Source organism: Cryptosporidium parvum, chromosome 5, assembly GCF_000165345.1.
Source record: "Cryptosporidium parvum Iowa II chromosome 5, whole genome shotgun sequence".
NCBI classification, from domain to species: domain Eukaryota; phylum Apicomplexa; class Conoidasida; order Eucoccidiorida; family Cryptosporidiidae; genus Cryptosporidium; species Cryptosporidium parvum.
The window spans coordinates 443,884-463,849 of record NC_006984.1 but is presented as its reverse complement, the minus strand read 5'-3'; the positions used below and the strand labels follow the sequence as shown (position 1 = coordinate 463,849).

At 30.8% G+C, this 19,966-nt stretch overlaps 8 protein-coding genes across 8 annotated transcripts; 4 read left to right on the top strand and 4 right to left on the bottom strand.

The window, feature by feature from the left end:
* Positions 1-154: 154 nt before the first annotated feature.
* cgd5_2150 (protein with signal peptide and 8 transmembrane domains; possible ZIP zinc transporter family member) lies at positions 155-1,216 on the bottom strand (the record flags this gene model as incomplete). The annotated part of the gene is made up of 1 exon (XM_626154.1): positions 155-1,216. One exon carries the CDS (start codon positions 1,214-1,216, stop codon positions 155-157), a length of 1,062 nt encoding a protein of 353 aa, XP_626154.1.
* Positions 1,217-2,269: 1,053 nt separating this feature from the next.
* cgd5_2140 (hypothetical protein) lies at positions 2,270-3,988 on the top strand (the record flags this gene model as incomplete). The annotated part of the gene is made up of 1 exon (XM_626153.1): positions 2,270-3,988. One exon carries the CDS (start codon positions 2,270-2,272, stop codon positions 3,986-3,988), a length of 1,719 nt encoding a protein of 572 aa, XP_626153.1.
* A 582-nt stretch (positions 3,989-4,570) lies between these two features.
* cgd5_2130 (chromatin associated proein with a chromodomain at the C-terminus) lies at positions 4,571-7,798 on the top strand (the record flags this gene model as incomplete). The annotated part of the gene is made up of 1 exon (XM_626152.1): positions 4,571-7,798. The coding sequence occupies one exon, from the start codon at positions 4,571-4,573 to the stop codon at positions 7,796-7,798; it is 3,228 nt and encodes a 1,075-aa protein (XP_626152.1).
* Positions 7,799-8,313: 515 nt separating this feature from the next.
* On the top strand, positions 8,314-9,117 carry cgd5_2120 (hypothetical protein; the record flags this gene model as incomplete). Its single annotated transcript, XM_626151.1, has 1 exon — positions 8,314-9,117. The coding sequence occupies one exon, from the start codon at positions 8,314-8,316 to the stop codon at positions 9,115-9,117; it is 804 nt and encodes a 267-aa protein (XP_626151.1).
* A 140-nt stretch (positions 9,118-9,257) lies between these two features.
* Positions 9,258-10,004, bottom strand: cgd5_2110 (protein with conserved N-terminal localized cysteine-rich domain; predicted archaeo-eukaryotic ribosomal protein; the record flags this gene model as incomplete). The annotated part of the gene is made up of 1 exon (XM_626150.1): positions 9,258-10,004. The coding sequence occupies one exon, from the start codon at positions 10,002-10,004 to the stop codon at positions 9,258-9,260; it is 747 nt and encodes a 248-aa protein (XP_626150.1).
* A 940-nt stretch (positions 10,005-10,944) lies between these two features.
* cgd5_2100 (DNA methyltransferase PMT1 - like protein) lies at positions 10,945-11,856 on the top strand (the record flags this gene model as incomplete). Its single annotated transcript, XM_001388235.1, has 1 exon — positions 10,945-11,856. A coding segment is annotated over one exon (912 nt), but the record flags the coding sequence as incomplete, so codon positions are not given.
* A 47-nt stretch (positions 11,857-11,903) lies between these two features.
* On the bottom strand, positions 11,904-13,949 carry cgd5_2090 (FCH domain containing protein; the record flags this gene model as incomplete). The annotated part of the gene is made up of 1 exon (XM_626149.1): positions 11,904-13,949. The coding sequence occupies one exon, from the start codon at positions 13,947-13,949 to the stop codon at positions 11,904-11,906; it is 2,046 nt and encodes a 681-aa protein (XP_626149.1).
* A 552-nt stretch (positions 13,950-14,501) lies between these two features.
* On the bottom strand, positions 14,502-19,913 carry cgd5_2080 (protein with PHD finger and a nipped-B/Mis4/Scc2 like domain at the C-terminus; the record flags this gene model as incomplete). The annotated part of the gene is made up of 1 exon (XM_626148.1): positions 14,502-19,913. One exon carries the CDS (start codon positions 19,911-19,913, stop codon positions 14,502-14,504), a length of 5,412 nt encoding a protein of 1,803 aa, XP_626148.1.
* Between the last annotated feature and the right edge of the window lie 53 nt (positions 19,914-19,966).

The window sequence follows — 19,966 nt, the reverse complement described above, 5'->3', positions numbered from 1 at the left end:
GCGGGAGATTGTAAAATTTTAAGTGATTAAATTTTAAATAAACAAATTTGAATTGAAGTAAAAGTAGGAGCCAACTCTGAATAGAACGTATTTATTAGAAGTGGCCAATTGAACAAAAGAGAATCAAAAAAATTAAACCAAGAACCATTAACGTTTAATAAGAATTCTCTACTATTTCGCTAACTAAGGTAATCGTAGAAACAGTTAGAATCCCAGTAACAAAAGATCCTAACTTTATAAGAGTGCGGATTGAGTGCTTGTCATTAAAAACATCTGGTATAACTTCAATACAAGCAACATAAAGTATTGTCCCTGCTGCAAGAGCTGAACAAACAGCTGATGCAACTGAATTTGAGATAATAACAATGGCTCCAATCATTGCGCCTAAAGGTGATCCAAAAGAAAGAATAATAATGTAAGCCAAAGGGTTAATGCCCTTTGAAATAAGAGTCATATATACAATTAAAATTTCAATCCACTTATGAGCAAAAATAACGCAGGTAATCATCCAAGTGCCCATAATACTTTTTGAAGTTCCAACAACCATACCTTCAAATAGAGAATGGAAGAATAATGCACAAACCAAAACAAATCCAACTGAGCTTTTGCCTAATTCTGCCTTCAATCCATTATCATTCTCTGCCAAATTTACTCTGGCTTTCTTTGATGATAATGTTGGGTTTTTATTAATTGAACCAGATATGCATAACGATGAATTTTCCCTACCAGCTGTTAAATCTGTGCCAAATTTATCAATAATACATGAATCTTCATCTGATGAATACTCGGATGAGACGTTAGTACTCATCATATTGGAGTTTATGTTATCTTTCATATGATTAGAATCTGTGTTATGCCTAGTGTGGCTATGACCATGTATTCCATTTGACCCAAAATACTCATCAGCAATACTCTCAAAAATTATCGAAAATAAGAAACCCAACAAAATTAAATGGCAAACACAATTAACCTCAATGCCTGCTATTTTAAAAGACAATAATCCAGAGCTTGAATCTTCTATTGCGTCTGGAATGAGATGAACAAGTGCCAGTGCAATAAAAGCTCCTGCTCCAAAAGCAGTCATAATTGGAAGAATCTTGCTTTTACGTCCCTTATTCTTCTCATCATTATCAATCTTAGCTGGAAAGAAATATCCAAGTATAGCAGATATAAGCAATAATATACTACAAGTAAATTTATGCCAAAATAAATCCATTCTTAATTACAATTGCAAATATTTCTCGAGAATAATTCAAGTTACACTCGCGCACAAACTTTACATTTAAATGTATTATTTATTATAATTCACGTATTTATTCAACATAAATTTAGTATTGCTTTGTTATATTGAGTGCAATCCAAATTTATTTAAGATATTTTGTTGTTACCCTTATATACAATTTCTGCTATCTATTTTATCTAAGGTTAGAAAAATGCTCAAGAGATATTAACATAAATGAATATCTCAAGTTTTGTATGTACTCTATTTTAAAAAACTTTAATGTAAAAAAAAAAGTGCACTAGATATATTACATAGCCCTCCTCAATAGTCATTACTAGCTTTCCGTAGACAAAAATACCGTATATAATATTAAATGGCCAGATTTGGCGCCACATCTATTTTCCAAAGTTAATTTGAAAAAATATTTAATCAAAATGATTTATTATTATATTATAATAAAAAAATATTATAGTAATAAACCACACTAAGGTTCTTAATATAGTAAATCTTTAAAAGTTATAGCAACTATACGGTAAATTTCTTTTAGCTGTAGCTAGAAGTAAAACTACGTGTAAATTACTGCGTTAAGAGCTTACATATTCATTTCTTTATCTTTAATGCAGAGTAAGAGGAGTATTTTTAAACTGAGGCTATTTTCAGCAGCTTCTAATAGAATTAGTGCTTCAGATAACTTGCGGAGGTGTCCATTTTAACATTTGTTCTTAAAATCTATTAATAACATTTACCCATTTATTTGAAATTGTTAATACGCTACATTATAAAGTTGTCACTATTTCTAATCAGTATTTTCTAAGAGTTATTGCTGGAGGGATTTGGGATTCAAAAGATTTATGTATGGATAGTTTAAACTTGTTAAATACTAACAATCAATTACGCCACTAGAACGTTTTATGTTGATGAAATTTTCAATTTGGTTGACTAATATACAAACAATACGCTAAGTTTTGTGTTACATCTCCGTCTTTACTTTTCTACTTTATAACACTGAACTTTCATATGTGAAAAAAACTGAAAAGAAGATTAGAAATGACGCAGGTTGAAGAACTATTTACAATTGATCTTGAAGGAGAGGAGGTGAAACATGATTTGGATCAAGCAGAAGATAACAGGTTTGAATATGAGTTTGACAAAATCGGTTCAGAAACAGAAAAGTGTACTCAAAAGACGAGCGACGATGATGCCAAAACTAGCATATATAGGTCTGAAATAAAGTCTGATGGAGAAATTAATGATGATGACGAAGATTATGAAGATAACCAGAGTATTAAATATCAGCATCAAAATGATGTTCAAGGTGATTCAGATGACTGGGATTTTGATATTTCAAAGTTTGAGTTAAGTAATTGTAAATCGATTGAAAAGATTAAGAATTTACAGGATAGTGAATTAGAAAGCATTGTTAGTTTGGAATTATGGAACTTATATAAAGAAATGGGGCCAAATATATGGCCATCTTTTTTAAGATACGAAAATCCTCCAAAACATGTGAAGATGTTAGAATCTAGGTTTTATTTGAACAAATCTGGAAAATCGGATCAGGAAGTTGTTTTTGCTCATGTTAAAGATGTTTCTAGTCCATCTAATGATGAAGATGTAAGTGAAAAAAATTGTTTGTCTCATATTAATGAAGTTCTAAAGGGCTTATCTGAGAATAAGGGATTTTATTCACGTACTTTTGATAGTGAGCAAAACGCAAGAGATGGTTTAATTAATTTATACTTAATAACAAATGGAATTAAAAAAAGTACAAGCAGTGGCAGATGCCAGTTTTGTGGGTCTTCTAAATGTGATAGAAAGGCTAAAAACTGTAAAGCTAATAGATGTTTTAAATGTTTACTTAAAGGACACCAAATTAAAGATTGTGATACTAAATATGGTTACTTTAATCAACAGCTACTATTACCAACTAGAATGGAAAGGGAGAATATATTTACTGAAAGAAACCTAATTGAAAATTTGTTCAGCTTTTCAAAAAGAAAGAAATTCGATATACAAATCAACAATTCTAAGCTTTGTATTTGCTTGAATTGCAATCAAACTGGCCACGTAAATTGTGGTAGGCAAGCTCCAATGTTTTCTAAAGGATCCAAAATCAAAGATATGATTTCATCAACAGAAAGCAAATTCCTCATTTTTCCAGAAGATTCTAACTCTATAGCTCAAATCAACAGAAACCAATACTTGAAAACTAACATTATTATCCCTAGCAATAAGCTTTTTAATATATCTTATCTTTTAGAGTTTACAAAAAGCTCTCTAAATCGAACAAATGTTAAAGATAAAGTAGTCGAAATCGAACAAGAAAGTAGACCAATCTTCACTTCTCGAAATAATAACTTTAACCAAATAAATAATAGGCCGTATCCACAGAATCAAATCCAATTTCATCATCCTAATCAATTCAATATCCACAACCATAATGTTTTGCAACAGCAAATCCCTAATCAAGCCTATTCTTATCATAATCATAATTTACAATATCAGCACTTTCAGAACAACCTACAGCTCCACGCTCACTTATTCCAAGAAGATCCTATATGCAGAAACCCAAACCAATTACTACAAGGTCAGCAATACAACTATGATCGACTAGTTAGTAATCAAATCAACGCCGGTTTCGCGTCAAATCAAAATAATGCAGTCTACTCCAGGTCTGCAGTGCAAACAAATAGAACTACAGGCACCTCTAATGCCAAGAGAAAAGTATTCAACTGCGGCTCTAACTTCAGAGGAAGGAGGAAATAGAATGCATATATGTACTAATGTGTCAAGCTACGTATTTTTTGTTCATATAGACGAATATGCTAATTAATGTTCACGATTATTTATGAGCATTTCCTTATTTGTATTTATATATATTAATTTCTATATTAACTTTTCCCTAATTTGTGCAATTTTGCTCCTTTCCCTCTTTTTTTTCTCAGTTATTCATAATCTAATCAAATGTCAGTATGGTTTAAGTGGGGAGGTACTAAAAGGTATGGGGAAATTTTGGCGCCAGAACATGCGCAAATTAAACACAATTGGGTACATATCAAAGGTGGAAGAAGTTAAAAATTAGGAATAGTTGAAGTTTCTCTTGACACTTTAGAATAAGAATTCCATGTGTGTACATATTTATATATGTGTTGGAAATTAGTTTTAAGAGTCAAGCTGTAGAGGTAAATAATTAATTTGTGGTAGAAGAATTTGGATAATTTGGCTTGGGGCTTGGCAGGCACAAATAAGTTTGTGGGTGAATATAGAAAAAGAAAGAAAGAAATCTCAAATTTATGGTAATAGGCTTAGCCTGCGAATTAACCATTTAAGGAATAATTGGAAGTTATAATGACAACAGTTAGTGGAGATTTAAGCGAAGGTACTGGAAGTGGAGGTACGCAGAAAGGACGAAAAGGAAAATCAAGGCCTCATAGCAACCAAGTACGGCAGACAGGTAAATCAGAGTCTGAGGGAGGTAGTATGAATGATATTCCTGTAGAAAAGAATGGAGTCATTTCTGTTTGTGATATAGAGCTTTTGTCAGAGGAGGATAAAGCACTTCCAGACTCAAAGTTAGCAAGCTATAATATAGAGGAGGAGTACATTGGATTTGGTGTGGGCCTATCTGCAGGTTTTGATAGATATTCTCAATCAAATGGATTTAACTCAGGTGGAGGAAATATGGGGATTCGGCTCTGTTATTCCAGTCTTTGGCGAAAACTTCCTCAGCAGATTCCTGTTAGAGAGTTAGCCATGTCTAGATATCACATTGCGGTGCTATTGAACAATGGCCATGTTTATGTATCACTTAATGATATGAATGAAAGTCTTCACGGCAATTTGGAGAACTATCAAAAGATCCAAGGGATATTAGTTGGTAGTCAACAAGAGCGTCCCGAATCTGGAAATGAACAGAGAAACAGTATAAATAGTAGCAACACGCTGCTTCTTGAGAGTAGTATTGTCCAAGGCAGTTGGCTTAGCATCAAGGAATTAGATGATAAGAATATTCGAGGGTTGAGAATCACCTCATTGGCGGTGGAGGCTACAAATTTTGACCACAAGTTCGGTATTAAAAGCTTCGTTTTGGCGTGCCTAGCAAATGATGGCAAAGTTTGGATCGTGGAGCATAGCTCATCCATCCAAGGAGGATTTAATAATGTCCGCTGTATAGATCTAACTCAGCTAAACCCAAAGAATCATGATGGAAGCCAATCTGAGAGGAAGATAGACAATGAGTTTTACAGGACTGTTGATGTAACACTATCAGAGATGATGCCAATGTACAAAAAAGACTTTGAAAAGGGCGAAAGAGCTGAAGAATATAGTGAGTATCAGGACATTGCCTTTGATGACTTTCCATCTTTCCCATATAAATATGGAATGGCCATTACCTCCCTTTTGGCTGATGGGCAAAGCAATAGTATCATTCTAAAAAAAAGTAGTGAAATTGGTAAAAATAATAAAATGATTGTATTGGACCTTCCAGTTATATGTAGAAAGGTGTTTTGTGGGTCTAATTCTGATTTTGGGTTGATATTATTGCAAAATGGGATGCTTTGGAATTGGGATCGAAGACAAGCTCAGACAGAAGAGCCAGAGCAGAGCTGTGATCTCAAGCCCAAGATTTCCATTAGAGAACTAGACAGACGAGGTGAAGAGTGTTTTTCAAGCAAGATTAGCCTAAAAGTCTTGAAGGGATCACTGATTGGGAGAAAAGTTATTGATTTTTCTAGTCTAAATGGAGAATTTATTGCTTTGACTCAAGATGGATTTATCCATGAATGGAACGATCCAGATAGAATGAGCTTATTTAAAAGGCCATTAATTCAAAATCCAATTATTTTGGCTCCAAAAACTCACCACATGATTGTTAAGAAAGCTCTTTCGAATAGTAGATACTGGTCTCTTGATTCAATCACTTCTAGATGCCCCCAAAGCTACACCAGTCAGGAACCTCCCGTGGAAAATGAAACAGAAAAGGGAGATACAAATTCTAACACTCTTAAAGAAATGATTGATAGAGAAATCGGAGAGATGTATAATCAGAATAACCGAATTATCGGTGCATGGCTATTAGAGGGTATAACTTTAATTCTTTACAAAAACGGAGTTTTAAAAGCTCTTCACAATTATTTAGGTAGGGATGGATATGATACAAAAATTGGTTTCACATCTGAAGAGGACGAGCTCTGTTGGAATAAACACAACTCCTCTATTAACAGCTGCATTCTCTTATCATCAAGATTGGGAAGATGTATCCCAGCTAATCCAATAGCATTGGTTGGGCTGCTCTCTAATTTTGGACAATTCAAATCCTTACCAGATAGACAAAAACAGCTAATAATACAAAGGTCCCTAGTCAAACTTTCACTAAGAGAAAAACCAGTGTATCGTATCTTAGCTTGTTATAACTCCATAGTCTTTGGAGTCTTAAGGCCAAACGCCAAATGGCGTCCAGGAAGAGGTAACAGCTCTAAATCCCAAGCAACAAAACGTATCTGTAAGTCTGATCCTTGTTCCCAAGAACAGTACAAACCTCTTAATGACGAAGAGATGAATCTCTCTGCCACCGTTAACCTCAACAATATTAAAGAAACCATCAAAACTCAGGAAAACAAGGGAGAACTAAACCCCCCTGGAAATTCAGCCCATAGCAATGTTTTAGATATTGTAAAGCCAACTACTATTCAGGAATTGCCTGCCTTACATATCCCTTCAAATGATAACACTCAAACTGTAACTACCAATGAAGTCTGTACCAATGATCAGAACCAGGTTCCAAACAAAAGAAGGGGGTCCTCTAGCAATAGAAATTCCTCTTCTAGAAAAAGTTCTAGCTCTTCCAAAGCTATAGCTGCAACTATTCAAGTCCCAGAAGATACTACTCCACTTGGCTCATCCCCAACAACAGATAGTGCTATTATTTCTATCTCCAATACTACCACTAACGCTACAAACAATATATCAACAATTAATGAATCCCCCGTTCTTTTAAAAAATGCGTTTGATTCAAATACAGAATCCAAGAAAACAAGTTCTAATTCTTGCAAACGGAGCAAGGATGCTATTCCAGAACAAAAAAATGACTCAGAATCTAACTGCTTATTATCCTCTATTCCGCCAAATTCCAACAAAAGATCATCTTTATCTAGCCAAAAGGGTTCAAATAATACCACTTCTAAACCTCAGGTAAACTCTAGAACAAGGAAAAGAGAAAGGAGATCTTCAACAAAAACTGAAGATAAAGAGAACGCAAATAATTTGAATAATTTGGATGATAAAAATCCAATTTATGCTGAAAAGGATGAAGATTATTCTTGGGAATCAAAGAAGCTAAGTCTTGTTGAATACGAGGTTGAACAAATACTCAGCATTCGTGAAAAACCTCTAACTAAACAAAAGGAATACTTAATCAAATGGAAAGTTCCTGGACAGCCAGTACAACCTACCTGGGAGCCTGAAGAAAATCTTAACGGTTGTGAAGAACTTTTACAGGAGTTTCTCAAAAGTATTAAGACTTCCAGATCAGGAAGAATACTACTTCCTTGTACTGCTATTAACAAGATCGCTTAATCTTGGAAATTAAAATTGGCCAAAATCTCCAAATTCATTTTCTTTTAAACCTTCAATTATCTTTTTATATTTATAGCTTTTACTTCTTTTTAGATCAGTTAATTAATCATTCTCTTTTTCCGTTAATTGCATGTTTGACCGCCAAATTTATCTTTTTGTTTCGGTACCTCCACATTACAGGGACGTGAAAAGAATTTAAAAAAAATAATATTCTACGCAATTAACTAATAAATCTACTCGAGAAAAGTTTGATAAGAAATATTAATTCCTCTAAAAGCTGTAATCGAATTATCTTTAGAATTTGATTTCAGTTATTTGTCCATTTTAAAAGCTTATTGGTAACTTATTAGCTTTCTTGGTTTAACTATTTTGTCAAATACTATTGAAAAATCAATCTCCCAAGCTAAAAGGCAATACTATGCTAACAAAATACTGGCCATAATCATCAGTACAATTAATTTAAAACGCTCTTAAAAAAAGAAAACGGCATTTCTGTTAACTTTATTAATTAAAATATGGACGATCTAAATCTTGAATTAGAAGCACTACAAGCTATTTACTCCGATAAAGAGCTTAGCATCGAAACTAAAGAAAACTGTCAAATAATTAATATTCAGCTTATCAAAGAAGCCAATTATGAAATTAATCCCACTAGTGAGAAAAATGAAAGTATTAAATTTATCAAAATTAAAGTTGCTTTTCTTATCAATCAAGGGTACCCAGAAAAGTCTCCGCCTGAAATCAACAATATAAATATATGTATTCTTGATGGAAAATATTCAATGAACGAATGTCCCATAGACAATTACCATGATGAAGAAAGTGATGACAATCGAATTTTATTCGATGATTCAACATGTATATATATAAATACGGATGAAATTATTAATTACTATGATTCACTTAAAGAAAGTTATATTGGACGAGTCTGTCTTTTTGACATAATAGAAAATTTGCAAGTATTTATTGACGATATAACATCAAAATTAATATCTAATCAAGAATTTCAAGTAGAAGATACAAACATTGGCTTGGATTCTATTGGAAAAGATGATGATGACGATGATGATGATGATGAAGTTGTTTATTCTGGCTTAACTGAACGAATTTTGTGTCCAATAGAAGAAAGAGTTAGTGAAGAGCAATTTAATCTTTGGAAAATGGCTTTTAAATCAGAAATGATTGAAAAAAAAATCTGGAAAGATGAAAATCAAGATTCCAGCCAACTCACTGGTAAACAACTTTTTGAAAAAGACGAATCACTTATTAAGAGCGATGAGAATTCATCTGCCATAATTGAATCCACTTATTTATTATAATCTTAATATATTTCAAATAAGTTTTAATGTTGAATCAATTCTTTCATACATTTCATATATATTATAATTATCTTTTATTTTACTGACTCCTTACTCATTTAATGATTCAAATAGCCATTTATTATAACTTAAAATTAATATTAATCGCTAAACAAGCCATCATCTTCGTTTACAGTAAATGATTTTGGCATTGATGAAGACTTTGTTATGTTGTTTATATCAAAAACCCCTGAATCCTCTTTGATCTTCCTAGATTTATTGATTTCCAAATCTTTCTTCATCTTTTCGATTATTTCATCATTTGATGACTTTGGCTGCTGTTTACTATTATCGTTATCTTTTGCCTCTTCTTCATCATCATTTACAATAAAATCTCGTAAATCATCATAATCGTCTTCTTCATCTTCCTTCATCCTCCTTAAGCCTCTACTCGAATTCTCATTTGAATATCTATCTTCATTAACATCATCGTCCATAGTAAATGAAATCTTCTTTTGGTTTCTTGAGTAAATCATATTATTTGCTAAATCACCATTGCCTAAGCCTTGGGAAATCTTGTTATCACCACTATGTCCTGTTAAAGCATAATCTTCACTCAATATAGGCTGTTCTACCGCAGATGATGAAGTTGACTGCTCCATACTATTTACCTCATAGCATTTATCTATCCAATTTGAATATATATCAACAGCTTCATCAAATTTACCAATCCTAGATGTATACTCCACACCGCATACTCTACATGACAAATGTCCTAATCTCTCTTTATGATTCATTCTAACACCTACAGTCTTTACATTATTACAAAATGGACAATTAAACTCCTTATCAAGCTTTGGTACTTTACTTTTCTTAACTTCCACCTTCTTCGTCTTTCTTTTACCCATAACTCAATTTTTATTACCTTCTTTGGCTTACTCTCAAACTTTTTCTCACTAATAAGTTTGTAAACTTGTTATATTTAGTTTAAAATATTCTTAAATTACATATTATTTATAAAAATTCCCGCTCAAAATTTTTCTTCATATTTAGTGACTTCTTGTTTATTTTTTGATCAAACAAATTAATAATATAAAAAAAAGAGATACCAAGTAATGACTGCTAACAATGAGGAAAAATGTTCTAATAAAGAAGATAAAAAGCTTTCTGTAATGGAGTGAGTTTACTTAATTTAATTTCCAGTATATTTGTTTAAACTTTTGTAATGGCAAACTAAATATTCCGCTTCTTTACATATTTAATTACAAATATTTGTTAAAATATATATATATATATATATATATATATTTATATATGTATTAACTTTCTAATTTGACTCAATTTCTTAAATATAACCATTTTTTCATTATTTTATTAAATATTTTTTGCTTTGATTTGATTTAAAAAAATTTGATGAACTGAATCTAATAATGGGAAAATTAGATTCTTTAGTGGTATAGGAGGATTACATCTTTCAATAAAAAATGCAACTTTTTCATTTAATTCTGTAAGTAATAAATCAAAAATTTCCAGCTAAATTCCATTTAATCGTATTAACATTTTTCTTTTAACTAATGAAATATTTTTTAGAAATCAGACAACCACTTTGATTTAAAGCTAGATATTATTAAAGCTTTTGAAATAAATGAGTATGCAAACATTACATATAAAAAAAATTTCTTAAATACTTTAATATGTAATAAAAATATTGAATCTTTAAAAATAAATGATATTCCTTATGCAGATATTTGGCTCCTTAGTCCCCCTTGTCAACCTTTCACTAAAGGTGGTTCAGGAAAAGATTCAGATGATTCAAGATCTAAACCATTTCTAAAATTAATTGACTTAATGTTATCATTAGATGGCCAAAACAAACTCCCAAAGGCTTGGTTTGTTGAAAATGTTGCAAACTTTGAAACTTCAAATACTCATAAAGAAATGATAAAAATGCTGTCAAAGTTAAACTTTTGTACATTTGAGTTTATGCTGTCGCCAACCTTAATTGGAGTTCCAAATACGAGAGTCAGGTATTACTGTGTTTCTGTTAGAAAAGATTCTGCAAATTTGATCAAGCAATTAAACGAATTAAAAATATCAATCTACCAAAAAAACTGTCAGTCTATTGCAAGTAATGTTCTTTTATCCCATTCAATAGAGAAAAACACCGAAGACTTTAAACCTGAAAAAATCCCTTTGGAATATTCAAATTTATTATGCTCTCTTCCTTATGAATATAACCAAATAATCCAAATGATAGATAACATACCAAACTCAATTAGTGATGTGGTAATGAAATCAAATGATATAGATTATGAAAGCTTTAATTTACTCAAACAATTTGCCAAAAATATTATCAAAAATAACCCTTCCTTCAAATTTGATATAGTAAATATCAATTCCAAAGCTTCAACCACATTTACAAAAAGTTATATAGAAACCAAAGGTCGTGGTGGTCCTCTTTTTGATTTTTCTGAAAATCACGAAAAAATTGAAAAAAGTATTATTGATTATTACGATACTTATAGTCATATATTTAATACTCGTATTTTAGAACATCAAAGATTCCAAACTGCTCGAGATAATGATAATCTAAGATGCTTCCACCCTAAAGAAATGCTTTTAATAATGGGATTTCCAAATAACTGGTTTGAAGGTGTTAATATAGATCTAAAGAAACAATATTCTCTCATTGGAAATAGTATTTCTATCCATATTGTAACTATACTTCTACACTTTATGTTGGAATTATTGGTTAATTAATTGATAGATTGGCTTGATTAATTGAAGCTATATTTTAAGTTATAAACTTATTTTGTATTTTTTATATTACAAATTAACTGATCACAATAATTCTTTTCTAATCCATTTTGACTACAAACCTTCGCAAATAATGTTATAATAGGAACTTCAGGTATCCCAAATCTTTTCATTAAGCATGATAACCTTTCAACATTGTTCAAAATGTCAAAGCAATTAATATCCTTTATCATTCTGAATTTTTTAAGCTCAATATTATCAGATTCCAGGATTTTTCTCTGAAACTGTTCAGAGATGCATACTAAGACTGTCTCCTCCCAGATCTTTACAACGCTCCAAATATCATGTTTGTATATATTTGCAAATAACTCAATATCATCAATAATCAAAGATTCAGATATAAATAACATTTTTCTGAATAGCCAAGTATTATTTTCATTTTGGATCAGTTCCATTATCATTTCCATATGCCTAAATAGTGCCTGGCTCAACTCATCACCAAAATATAAGTATAATTTATTATTTTTCGCCTTTAAAATTTCATCTATTATTTTACTTAAATATAAATCACAATTTTCATACTCTTTTAAACCAGAATCTTGGTCATGTATCAAGTTTAGTGCTTTTTCAATAATTTGCTTTGATTCTGGATTATCTCTTTTATCTAGCTTCACTATATTCTCAATAAACTCTTTGTAAATGCTTCCAAAATTAATTACATCAATAATGTTATTTTCAGTTTGACTTTCATCTGTGTTAACTATATTATCTGTATTGCAATCCTTGTTTTTAGATATGATTGCCTCATTTGAACATGCTGTAGAAAATGACTCCATTGATTGACTTTTTTCGTCTTTTATCAAATCTTCTTGAACATTTTCCTGAAATTCCAAATCTTTAAAATAATTTTCATGGATGTAATTCTTCGTATTCTCATTTACTATCATACTGAATTGAGAAAGTAAAATTTTTACAGCTTTTTGAGCTTTAATTGCGGTTGCAGGATTCACCAAATTTGAAATTATAGCTTGTATGTCTATCATATTATCGAGAGCAATGTTTTTCTCAGCCATTTGAGATGTAGATAAAGTAATAAACTCATCATCATTTATTTTTATGTTATTCATTTTCTTACATATTTCTCTCCAACTCTCCTTCTTTACTTGATCAGCATTTATTTTGTATGTTCCAGTAAAAATTGTTGAATTACTCGAATTATTTTCCGAATATTTATTCTTATTACTATTCCCAAATCTACTTGCAAATTCATAAATATCTCCCTCAACATCAATTTCTTGTATTGATTTAACTAAATGATCTGAGTCATACTGTAAATTCCTTACATAACTCATTTCATAAACCATCATTTTCATTAAAGTATCCAAAATACATTTTATTCTTTTTGTATCCATATCTTCCAAAATACCAATAATGTGCTTCATTTCCGTCAAATAAAACTTGTGATAAGTTTCAAAGTTGTCAACACTATTGTTATATTCCTTCTCTAAATCATTTAATTCAAGTATTTTTCGAAGTATTTCTCTGCTTAAAATAGTTATCTTTTCTTGTGTAGATTTTGATCTATTCAACTCGTGGTATCTCAAGCTTAGCTGACCTATATTATGCCTTGCAATCCCATAATTGTCTCTTAATCTAGTAAAATTCATATATCTCTTCTGAAGCTCTGATGTTATTCTTTTTCCAGATGATAATAAATGATCATATGCAGATTTGTGATTGTCCAACATGCTATTTAATGTTTCTTTTAACACATCGGATCTCAAGGTCTCGCAAAGCTCTCTACATTGCTGAGATCTTCTATAAGTTTCATTCCTTAATGTTCTTATTGCAAAGCTCATGCTTGTACTTTCAGTTGCTGATGGGAAAAATTTTGAAGAAATCCTTTCTAATCCGTTTGAATACATTTCCTCCAATGATGCTCTTTCCTCTAAGGCCTGCCTTAGTTGGTCCCCCAACTTCAGGCCATTCTCAATTCTCGTGCAAATAAGAGTCCAATCATGCAAGAATTCATCTTGATACTTTAATACCACTTTTTTCTCCACCCCACACTCTGTAACTTCTTTATCCGCCACCATTTTACTTTTCCCAAGATTATATATAGGGAATTTCTTGAACCTTTGAAACTATTAGACTCAAAAAATGCTAATTCGCCCCAAATTATTAATATTATATAATTTTGTTTATACGCACCTTTTTTCTGCATATATTCATTAGCATTAAACCCTATAAGCCGCCACCTTTTTTTTTTAAACTTAATAAATTCTTGTCAAATTAGCTATCAAATAAATTGTAACTCCTCTTTCTACCTTCTAAAGAACTTAAGCATAAACAATTTATTTCACTAAGTTTCTTATTTTTATTTTTTCTTGATTTGCACACATTATTTTTTCAGTCCTCTACGCTGTATATTGCAAAAATATGTCCACATTGTGCATGCATGCATATATATGTACTTTTGCATGTATAATGCGATAAAAGCAAGATTTGCATAACGAGAATGGTGTAATTTAAATAGATGGCAAATTATCAAGGAAATTCATTATTATTTATATATTATTTTGTCATCAACTAATGAAAATTGTTACTAAACGATATTAATTTACGTATTTGGATAAGAAACACATTAATTACTTGCGGCTTTTGCTAATTCTAGATGATGGACTCCAACTTTGTGTAGAAGATGCATCTGAATACTCTTCTTCTCTTTCCCTATTTCTTTTATTTTGCTTTCTTTTTGTATGTTTTCCCCTAGTATGCTTTGAAACTTTTTCAGATGTTGTTTGTGTATAAAAATAAATAATTTCATTCGAATAATCTAATAGCTTCTTCTCGGAATCGCAACCTTCTGAAATTTCCCAAATAATATGTAATTTCTCTCTCAAACTCTGCAATAACTCATACATTGTGCCTGCTCCTAATGAAACTATATTTGTAGAATTTTCAATAATGCCAACATTCAATTCAGAGTCTTGATGAGAGAACTTGGGTTTCTCTTTATTAATGGAATTATAAGGGTTGAAGCTAGAAATCTGGTTTTCTGAGATTCTGTACTCTTCTTTGAGAATTAATTGGACTGTTGTACAAACTGTTACAAGAATCGCACTGCAAAAAGCTTGTTCTTTATCTATTTTTACAGAACTCTCAGAATCATTGTGTAAATTCTGAGAGCAATTCACACAGATTTCTCCCAAACAAAATAGAACCAGTAGTATTTCTGATTCAAATTGAAATGGCATTGCTAAAAGTATATAAGAAATAAACTCCATATATAAAACCAATAAAACCTTTTTTTCCAGCATTAAATGAAGTTTAAGTTTTTTGAGTAGAATCTCGGTTTCATCAATTGATAATAATAACTCAAGTTGCTTGCAGCATCCTCTGATTATGCTTTCTCTAAATACTCTTTTAGTTCGGCATTTCTCAGAATAAATCCTCGTGAAAAATTCAAAAACAGTTTCCAAAACTTCAGGCCTGCTTTTTGATTGGATCTTATCATTGACAATATCGTTTGAGATAATAGATCTTAGAACATTTTCGGAATCAGTTTTTGAATTGTATACCCCAAGTAGTCCAGGGAAATTTGAAGTGCAAAACACGAACCCATATAGAGATATTTCTTTATATTTATTGATGATAAGATTTGGAAATCTTTCAAATAAAGAACTTATAATTTGATAAGACTTGAATGAAACTTCTCTATTTGATGAAAACAATAGCCCAGAGACATGAGGGATAATTGAAGTTGGATTAACCAGGCCTTGCTTATTTAATTGCTCAAGAATGCAAAGTATTAATGAAGAAACTTGTTGTTTTTGCTGATTTGAAAACCTCCCTTCCTGAAATCCGGTTGTTTCTTGAAATAGATTTAACAATAACTCTAAATTTGATGCAATTGGTTGTGATGCAGAAACTGAGCTTGTGTTATGTGTTACAGAACCAAAAACGCTGGTTCTAATTGAAGAAATATTCTCTAAATTTGAGTAACTTGAAGAACTCACTGGGGAATTTATTTCATTTTTCTCAGAATGTACTGAAGTTCTTTTATTTGTGTTAGGAGTGATAAAAATATTATTATTGCCTGAAAATGAATCATCACATTGATTAATTTCATCATGAAATTGGTTTGTCATATCTTCAGTAATATTAACTCTTTTTGTTTGCTCTAAATCATTTTCCTGAGCAATTTTGTTCTCTTTTAATGCCTGTAACTCGTAATTTTTTAAAAGAGACAAAATTCCTTGCAGGCAAATTATACACAAATTAGAATTGGCTTTACTGTTATTCGCTGTGATGTTGGAGCACTGAATAGATAGTTTTGATTGACAATCCAAGTTTGCAAGAGACTTATCTCCTTTGATAGCACACTTAATTAAATTATTGAATTTTAGTGTTTTAACAAATTGTTTTTGGTTCATCAAAAATTGAATCAATGTTGGAAACAATACCCCTTTATTTAAATTCCAATCCAAGATATAATACAAATCGCAAAGCAAGTCAAAAATTATTTTATTTGACTCCAAAATTGTATACTCAAATCCCAAATCCTCTCCAAATTCACTCTTCGGTATTTTATTGGTTGAACATGACTCTAGAGTCCATGAAATTCCAAACTCTGTTTGGATTACCTTCGCTCTTTCTAGCTTATTATCCACAATTGCTAGTGCCATATTTGGAGAACTAAACTCAAATATGCACCCTAGAAGCCAAGCACTTCTTCTTAATTGATCAACTTCTTTTAAATCCATGGTAACTTCCATACCTAAAGTTTTTTGTCTATAATCCCATAATACTCTTATATTATCTAGTATTAGGGGAGACAAAGTGTTATTTTCATTCAAACCCTTTTCATTTTGCATAAGCAAATTACAAAGGCATAATATAGATGATCTAATCAGTTGTGGCGATCTTGAATTGGTTGTTATTTTCAATAAATCAAACTCAATAGTTTCAACCTCCAAATCTCCAACATGTGGCAAAATATATGATAGCACTGTACAAATATGAACCATTACTTCTGATTTATATTGACGGAAATCTTTTAGATAAACTACTATATATGAATACATTTCTTTTATAGATTTCGGATAAACTTTACCAATAACTTCAGCTGTTTTTAATATTTGAAGTTTTGTTTCCGAAAAATCCCTGGATGAATTGTTGTTTGCAATACCTTGATCATTTAATTGTTCATTTTTTAACCCAATTTCTTCAGAAACTAATTTTTCAGATTTGATCGTATCTCGGTAGTTATCGCTTTGAATAAACATATCAACGAGTATATTAGACCATCTAGTAATTAATGCTTCCAAGTTTTTTATTGATTGATTTTCTTGTAAAATAGACATTACACCTTTCAGCAAGCAGTTTGTGCTTTTTTGGTCGTGGTTAATATATTGAAGGAATTCATTGCTCTCCGAATAGTTTATAAGTTTAACTAGGCACTCTGCCATACTTTCATTTACTTTGCTTGAATTGTGAAACCAAATAGAAGTAAATGAATCAAAAATCAACCTTCTTATTGATTGTGTTTCCTCAACTGCAGATGCCCTTTTTAATAATATAATGCCAATATTCAACTTTGATGGATCATGTTGATATAAAGCTCTGAGAATCCTTACTGAGGTCATCCTAACTAAAGGAGAGATGTCATATGCTGTTCTAAAAATTTGCTCCAACAGTAATTTGGTCACTCTATCAAAAACAATTTTTGAATTCTCTCCATCATAGGTAAAATCTGAAGTTTCATTAGTTAATATATCAGAAAAGTACTTTTCAATTATTGCTAGAGCTCTCTCTCTAACTTTTGGAGTTTTATCCTTTAGAGATAATATTATTGCGTTTAAAACTGTTTCATTAGTGATCAAAAGATTGGGTTTTACTGAAATTATTTGGCCCACTGAATTCAAAGATATTCTTCTCATTGAAGTAATAGTTGAATTATATATATTTGATAATAAGCAGTGTAATATAATATTCGCAACATTCTTCAATTCTTTAGCTAGTATTCTATTCCAAAACCTAATTACATTTGCTTCCAGTAACTTTGGAAATTTTGAGGAATAAGCTATTAATGGTGAGTGCACCTTTGTAATTGGAGAAACCCATTCAGTTAATAACATTGTATATAATTGGCTTATTTCATTACATGTTTGAGACAATTTTCTGCTTCCATTTTTGGTTGTTTTATTTTTAGACTCTTCTTTTCCATCTGCTTTTTCTAAATTTTTATTTCCAAGCTTTAGTTTTGCAATCATTTCCAAAATAAATGAGCATGCTACTGAACTTCCAGAATCAGTAACTAATTGTGTTATATCGATAGTAACTGGCTCAGATGAAGCCTGAGACACTGTCATTGCAGTTTTCCTGTAAAGATATTCAAGCACTATTATTAATACTACGGTTAATTCTGAATTTTTTGATAATATTTCTTCTCCATTAATCCCAAAATTCATGTTTATTTCATCAAATATTAAATTTATGGTGCAGCTATCGCATTTCCATTGTTCGTATATCTCCAAATATGTGCCATTCCGTATGCAATCAAGATGAAAGTTCCTACCACAACTTTCGCATCTTAGTAATTTCTCGGTATATATTGAGTACAATTTATCACATATACAATCAATTATAACGTTGTTTGTTGCATCATCTCTTTCAATTTGGGCATCTTTTATTTCTGATTTACTTTCATCAATGCTCTTTTCAGATGAATCAATGCACATAAGTTTTACATTAACATTCTTGTAAATTATTGAAAGTGATGCGCCTAACAGGTGTATGCAAAGCTCTTTTGAGTACAAGTCAATATTTATTGATTGTGATTTTGGGCCAGCCTCATTAATTAATGAGTTATTTGAAATCTTAATTAACTGTACTATAATGATTTGAGTAATAGTTGAGCATATATTATATTTTGGATTAAATGATGCTTTGAGTAAATCCGTAAGGATAACTGTTGCAATGTCATTTCCTGTTGAGAAGTTACTTTCTTTTCTCTTTGTTCTCTTTAAAATAATAGAATTGATAAAAAACGTTGCAAACTGGTTGCATATGAATTTTGCCAAATTATGATGTTTCATTGAAATATTTTGTATCGAGTGAATGTTGTCACTAGAAACTATTCCATTTGGGATGCAAATACTTTGTATAAGTCTCAGTAATAAATATACATAAATATGCATATATGAGTCCATTTCAATGCAGACTTTTGCTTTCTTGATTGCCTTGTTAGTATGAGGTAATTCTTCCATCACATCAAAAATTAAATTTAAGGAATTTTCCAAGAACTCATTAGAATTCAATGATCCAGAAACAAATAAATGAACAACTATTTCCGTCGTGAGAAATACAACCATAGTATTTGAATCCTCTATCAAAAAAATTGAAAGCAAACCAACAATAATTTGTGTTGAAAATATCTCATGAATACTTTTTGTTCTTACAATTGTATTTATCGCTTCCAGGCAGCCAATAAAAGACGTATTAAAAGCTTCCAAACGGCAATTCTTAATGCTTTCCGAAAATATTATTGGCAGTACGCTTCTTATTATATTAGAAATAATTCTAATTTCTTTACTAAATGTCATTTCATTGAAAATAACCAATTCAAAGTATAAAAATATCCCAACAATATTAATCACATTTACTAAGTTTTCTATTAGAACGTTTTCCGAGCCCTTTCCTCTATCTTTTGAAGAAATTCTCTTTCCAAACTCGATAATTAAGTCTGAGCACAATATTTCTTCCAATAATGCTTCACAATTTCTGCTAAATTCAATTCTTCCACAAAACTCATGAAGTATTTGGTTGTCAAATTTAGAAATTTCTAATTGTACTTTTTTAAGATTCATCTTATTAAATTCTGATAATTTCGGAGCTTTATCCTGTAATAGTACATCAAAAATTGCTGTGAAATGCTCCGTTCCTTTATTTGAAGATGGTCTTCTTTTCCAATTTGCATCGGTTTTATTAGTTTGTTCATTGTTGTCATTCATAATTGTGCATGCGTTACTCTTTTTCAATTGGCTTGGAAGCTCCATCTTTAGGAAAACTTCATTTAAAACTCTTAATTACTGATCACTACTCTCAGATT